Source organism: Athene cunicularia, assembly GCF_003259725.1.
Source record: "Athene cunicularia isolate RWA chromosome 5 unlocalized genomic scaffold, athCun1 chr5_part1, whole genome shotgun sequence".
NCBI classification, from domain to species: Eukaryota; Metazoa; Chordata; class Aves; order Strigiformes; family Strigidae; genus Athene; species Athene cunicularia.
In genome coordinates, this window is record NW_020799101.1 from 25,510,719 (window position 1) to 25,517,236 (window position 6,518).

Sequence of the window (6,518 nt, forward strand, 5' to 3'; positions counted from 1 at the left end):
CATCTGCTCGGCCAACTGCTGCTGCACACTGTACTTAATGCCTGTCACTTCTGACGTTTTATGAGGGTTTTTAGTAAATTGTGAAATGTTTTGAGAGGCAGAGCAGGGTTAAAAACTTAAAATTCGCCAGAGATTTGGATACTGAAAATGCAGCGTATCTCAGAGGGGGATTGTACTGCAGTAGCAGAAGAGGAAGCCGAGCTGGTGTAACAGCTTGAGTAGTGCCAGGGTAACACTAACCCTCATAGCAAAGCAGCAGGGTAATTCTGTGCTGAGCCTGATGCTTTGGCTAAACTTACTAAATTTTAAACCAGCTAGCAGATACTTTCTGGATACTTCTGTCTGTCCTGACCTAAAACAATAGCTCAGCAAAGAGGGATGAACTACTTATGGTTAGCGCTGAAACAAAGATAACAAATGAAACCTGGTGGTTTAATTTCAGTAATTTTTGTTTAATCTACAGTTTTAATCACAGCATTAGCTGTTTGCCTGTCACTAAAGTCCCCAGCAGATGGATTTATTTTACAGTATCAAAAGGTTTTCTCTGTGTGTCTATTCCAGTCACCATTTGCACTTTGCTGACTTTTGGGGTCCACTAAATACAGTGAATAAAACATGGTGCAAGGTAAATGGAGTTAATATTACAGGACAGGCATTGGTACTGAATTTCTTAACTACTCTTTAATTCAGTTACGCTTTTCATTAATTCAAGGAGGCTGGCATAAAGCTTCCAGTTTACCCCTTTCCTACCTCTTGCAATCCCATATTTTGAAGCTCTGAAGTCAGAGCACTGGTCTTGCTTCTCCGATGAATTTGGACAGCAAATTATTTTCCCTTGTTTCAAGTCTGTTTTTTCTGTCCTCTCCAGGTTAGTACATTCATACCTGGCTGGCACAGTGCAGCACAGACCCTTTCTGGGACCTTCATGCTTTTCTAAGGCATGCCAAAGGATTGGGATTTCTGCCTATGTATCTATAGGGCAGAAAACCTCCAACTTCTTTCAGGAGTCTAGTCCATCCATTGCAGGCTGGAGTGTTTCTTCATATTCAGCTTCTGACTAGTCCAGTTTAAGGTAGTCACTTTTTACTTTTTTCTAGGCTCCCATGAGCTGCTGCTATATTACTGAAGGACTTGAAAAGGGAGCTGCTGGAATTTTTCTGCTCATTTGCTTCCTGTTGCAACTTTCTCATACAAAGTCATTCTTACTTTGATAACACAAACCACTCTGTGACCATTTAAAACAACTTTTACACAACAGAACTAGTTTATTTTATTAAAAATCAGAATCTGGAAAAATAACTGTTATAGAAATGTGCAGGAACTGTCACCAGTTATAAGCAGATGCTTCTCTAAAAGGGGCTGTAGGACACCTGTTTTCCTCCAAAAGGCCCTTCAGCAGTGTGACAAAGACCTTTAGCATGAGGCCAAAATCATCAAGAACTACCTTATATCTCAAGAAAAAAGCAAATGAAGGGGTATGTTTTTGTCATAACTCCCTGCCATTGCAACAATGAAGATGAAAATAAGCAGATGACTCAAGGAAGGGTACAGCCCTTGTGTTTTAGAGGTCCCTAGCAACTTGGCCTGCAGGAAAACACCAGTTTTTTATATTAAATCTAATTGTTGATTTAATCCCGAACATATGAGTGAAACAGCTAACAGGTTTCCTGATGTGAAGTTCCTTAGTGTACTGTCTGGGGGAGCTGGGTGTGTGGCTTTTCTAACTGTAGCAATTCTTAAACATTTTGGATAGAAATTAAAAATAAATCAAAAGCCAAACTAGGAATCAAGGGAAGGTTGCCATGGGAAGGAAATTCCTTCTCTGTTCCTGGAAATGATACACTGGGGCACAAAACTGTCACTGATCTGTCCTTCACACTTTATACAAGAAGCCTGGAGACAGGAACAAATGCTCTGTATCATGGTTCTTACTTGCTAACTCCTGCCATATGCTCCCTTCCATGATCTTGTCCAAGTCCATCTTTAAACAATGTAGGTTCCCTGCCTGTGCTAATGTTTGGAAGGTTTTTCCATGACCTCACTCTTCTCCTACTTAGAAACCTAATTTCCAGTCTGAGCTTATTCATGACCTATTTTTGATCTTGTGTGGCATTATTCTTTAATTAAATATTCCTTCTGCCCTTTCCCAACTCTGAGTCCCAGCTATTGTACATGGTAACTAAGACATTGGGATGGTGATTCTGTTGCTTCAGGGGCCTGGTTGGTTTGGAGTATCTCTGCTCTTCTGTGCACATAAATTGACATGGACTCAGACAGCAGGTGCTTGCTACTGCTAGCTTTTCTAGCCCCCTGAATTTCTGATCCTGGGCTTCTTGTGTTGAGGAAGCATTTAATAATACTCATGGTTCTTCTTTTCTAATTCAAACAATGTCACACTGGATTTCTAAGTGGTAATGTTATAGATCTTCAGCTGGTAAGATGTAGCCCCAGGATTGTCACCAGCATTCTAGAAAAGCATCTAAATAAACTCTTAGGCTGCTGCAGACCAAGTGTGGAATGAACCTACCTACTCAGCTTTCATTATTCAAACGAACCATGCTATAACAAATGGGACAGCATGAGCAATGACCAAGCAGTGCAACTCTGGATCCTGTTGTCTAGCATAGATACCAAGGACAGAAGACTACAGCAGTCTGCATGCTGCAAAAAAAGTTAACTGCTTGTAGATAGCTTCCCTCCCTTTGTCTGATTTTTCCAAATCCTTTATCTAAATTCTAAAGTTTAGAAGACTGTAGAGTCGTTTCTGTGGGAAAAAAAAAGAGGAACCTGTTGCATGCCAATCTCTTGTAGGTAGCTATAATAAAAATGCTACACCACTGAGAACTACTGTCGCTGTTAGCATGTCTTGAGGTGAACCTACAGAGCAGCAGAGCAAACGAAAGGCAGATGCTCTGTTTGGCCCAGCTCTTCTCATGAACAGCATTAGTCTATGCTTTTGGAGAAGGAAAAAACCGGAGTCTGCAGCCATTGATGAGTTAAAGGAGAGCAGTTCTCTTCATATCAGACACCATTAGCTGTTACAAAAGAAAAAAGCCCAAGCATCCCTAACCTACAGGCAAAATAGGATTCTGAAGAACAACTCCTTTCTGATGGCTCTTTTGCTCCTCGCTGCTGTCCTGCTGGCAGCTTGTAGCAATGAGCTCGCTGGATAGAAGTGGCCCCTGGAGGAGCATCCAGGGCACACGTCAATATACATAAGTTCTAGAATTCTGCTTATACGTCCTGAGCTGTTCACTTGCTCTGCACACAAGCTCACAACGCTCACAGGGTGTGCTGAGAGTGGGGAAAGTGCAAGTGTCTGTGGCTGCAAACTTGACAGAAAACAGGTAGGGAGGGAATCAGCAGCAGGTACAGTTGGAGACCACCTCAGCAGCACTTCCTCTGCAATGGGGGAGGGGGCCTGTTCTTGATGGTTTTGCATTTGGGAATATGTCTCTCAGCTGCTTGGGGAGCAAATCGGCGTCTGCAGTAGGGGCAGGCAACATCCTCCGTGTTTTTGATGGGAGGCAAGGGGGGCAGGTCAGACACCTTCCCTCCTGTGGAGAGTTGCTGCTGCACCTGCTGGGCCTCGTGCAGGGTCTGGATGAAAGCCTCATGCTTCTGTCTCCAGGTGTTCCTTCTGGGTGGTTTATTCTGCAGAATAAAAAGGCAATCAGAGCAGCTGACACCACTGCCAGCCTCTATTCTCAGTCTTACTCTCAGGTTCCAACTCAGGTCACCTGTCCCTGGGCATTCACTGCTGATGTAAAACCCTCCCTGAAAAGCTGGGTCCCATGAAAGGGATCAAAAAGACCTGCACCAAGGGGGATTTGAAGGAAATACTGAAGGATTCATCAATACTTAGGAAGAGCTTGAGAATAACCAGAAAAGCAAGCAGTAGGGCTGAGGAACTGGGAAGGGTTGCTGTAGCTGCTCTGCAAGAACAGAGCTGCATGTTTCCACTGCGCTCATTTTAATAGCCTATGTTATTACCTGGATTTTCAGTCAGTTCTCTGCAGCCCCTAATGCCACAGAGTTTTACTGCAGCAGACCTTGTCTGCATCCTGAGCACCTGACTACAGCAAGGAGTGAGCTTTCTCCAGGAGTACACCCTTGACACATTACAAAGACAAGTCAGTTAGGACCCCTGCCCTCCCATCTATTAGATTTTGAATGGATCTATTTATCCATTTGGCAAGAACCTTTCAAAGGCAATAGCTGGATTGTTTCCCTTAGACCCATGTACAGAGGAAGGCGCTCACATCTCAGTCAGAATTAGATGTCAAGGTGGAAGGAATGTGAGCAGTAGACGTGAACCAAGGGAGGCAAAAGGACTACACATTACCTGAGGCCTCTCTGAGCTCTTCCACTGCTGATACTTTTCCAGGTCTGTGCCCATAGCTCTGGCCTTCCTGGAGTCAAACACTTTCCTCTTGGAGCCTTGGCTCTTGCTGCAGATACTCATGTGCTTCTTGAGCCTGGTGCAGAGAAATTTACGTCCACAGAAGCTACACTCTCCAAGCCCCCCCTGCCCCACAGCACTGTCAGCCTGCGTGTACAGCACCTCTGTGAGTGGGTGGTCACCAGAATCTTGGTCTGAGAGGGCAGAGGGAGAAGGGCTATGTTTTGGAGCCAGCACTGAACAAGAGGCTAAACACTCCATGGATATGTAGTCTTGAATTTTGCTGTTGCTGGCCACCAGATGCTCCTTCTTGAGTTTCCCCATAGCCAGCTCTTGGGGGTGGAGGGTGGTGCCAGGCTTGTGGATAGTGACCTCTGCAGACTGTGCTCCCCCGAACACCCCATCACCTGGCCTGACTGCAACTCTGAGAGTTTTCTCTTCAGGGTGTCTTGCAACCTTTCGCTCAGGGGTCCTCTCCACTTCTCTGTCTCTTCTCTCCTCTGCCTCAACAAGTTCCTCCTCTCTTTGAATCCTCCTAAGCTCCTCCTCTCTTTGAATCCTCCTAAGCTCCTCCTTTGTTCTCCTCAGCTTCTCTCTGATGAGGGTCTCTTTCTTTCGAATTTCTTCTTCCAGGGTCTGTCCCTCTGCCTCCAACTTTAGGATGTAGGCCAGCTCTCTCCTGTGTAGATATGAGGCTGACAGTTTAGGCTCTGTTGTCCAAGGAGACAGCCCTGCGGCTAGCTGAGACCTCCCTGCTAGAGGCTTCCCTTTGCTCATTGAGCTAGGCCTACTATTTGGAGCTTCCTCCACATATGGGGAACTTCCAAGCTGTGCTGTGTTGACCACTGGAACACTCACACCATTCTGGTGGAAAATTGGTTTCAAGGGATATGCACGGTCCACTCCTTCTTTCCGTCTGGCTACTGATTTAGCTGGTAGAGTCTTGGTCTGGCTGGTGAGATGCTTGCTCTGCAGTCCAGCTGAAAAGATGCCTCCATGCCCAGAGCTGTATTGACTCTTTTCTGCAGAAAGAAAATGCGAATAGCTTCGGCTCTTTCGGCCATACAGGTCCTTCAAGCTTTCCTCTTCATAATGTATGAGTTCATGCTGAAGGTTGTTCTTCTGGTGTTTCAGCTGGGAACTGGGAACAAGATTAGTAGCTGCCATCACAGAATTCAGCGGTGGAAACAAAGCCATTCAGTGCCTGAGAAAGAGGCTGATGTTAGAAGCAAAGTCATCACAGACTATCTTATCCAAAACTGGACAAATTTTCTCTGAACAGTCTACACCTGGAGGCTACAATGAGGCTATAATAAATATTAGCAAAGGTTTTGTAACTTCACTAGGTTCTGTAAATCTTTACACTTCTTTCATCTAGGGAGCTCCCATGCCACCTGTTCCAGCCCCAATCGTTTATGCAGCCAGAAATAAGGCATGTTTTTATTTTGCTTGCTGTCTGAGCCCTGTCTTATCATGGTAGCACCAGAAATATGCTGTACCGACAGAGATATTGTTATACTACCCCATGGTGTTTCACACAATATGTCCCTTCAGTTTTGGCACTATAGATCCACCAGTGTGACACACAGCTCTGACACGCAGGCGTCCGGTAAAGCTCGGTACAATCTTCCCGTGGCTCGTTCTACCACATCCCCCGAAATGTGCCAGGTACCCACGCCGCGGGCCGGCGGCACGGGGAGAGCGGGGGTTACCTGCGAGGCTGCGGCCGGGGCTGCGCCCAACCTCCTCGGCAAGCTGCGTCGCCACCCGTTTACTCTTATCGGCCCGACATCGCCCGAGAGACACGGCTCCTCCTCCTGGCCTCGGGGCAGCGCGGAGCTCTGCCCGCCGCCCCGCGACTGCCGCCCCCGGGCGCTGTGTTGACGGCCGTTGCCTGGAGACAGGCACGCGGATGCTAGTTCCTGCGCCGCTCTCGCCGGGGAGCGCCTTCTCTATGATTCCTCCGCCACGCTGCCGCTCTGCTCTGCTCTGTGGAGGACCGCGCCTCTATGACGGGCGGGTTGCTATGCATTATTCATGACGCGGTGACGGCGGGGCCAGCCCATCCCCGGCCTCTCGCGGCTGTGGCTCCTCATTGGCCACAGGGCGGCCCAGG

General features: G+C 46.9%; 1 protein-coding gene across 1 annotated transcript; it reads right to left on the bottom strand.

Annotated features, from left to right (window-relative positions):
• Positions 1-1,242: 1,242 nt before the first annotated feature.
• Positions 1,243-6,358, bottom strand: ZC2HC1C (zinc finger C2HC-type containing 1C). The gene is made up of 3 exons (XM_026850106.1): positions 6,115-6,358; positions 4,346-5,606; positions 1,243-3,654 (listed from the first exon to the last, which is right to left on the bottom strand). Exons 2-3 carry the CDS (start codon positions 5,597-5,599, stop codon positions 3,388-3,390), a joined length of 1,521 nt encoding a protein of 506 aa, XP_026705907.1. The 5' UTR covers positions 5,600-5,606; positions 6,115-6,358; the 3' UTR covers positions 1,243-3,387.
• Positions 6,359-6,518: the final 160 nt, after the last annotated feature.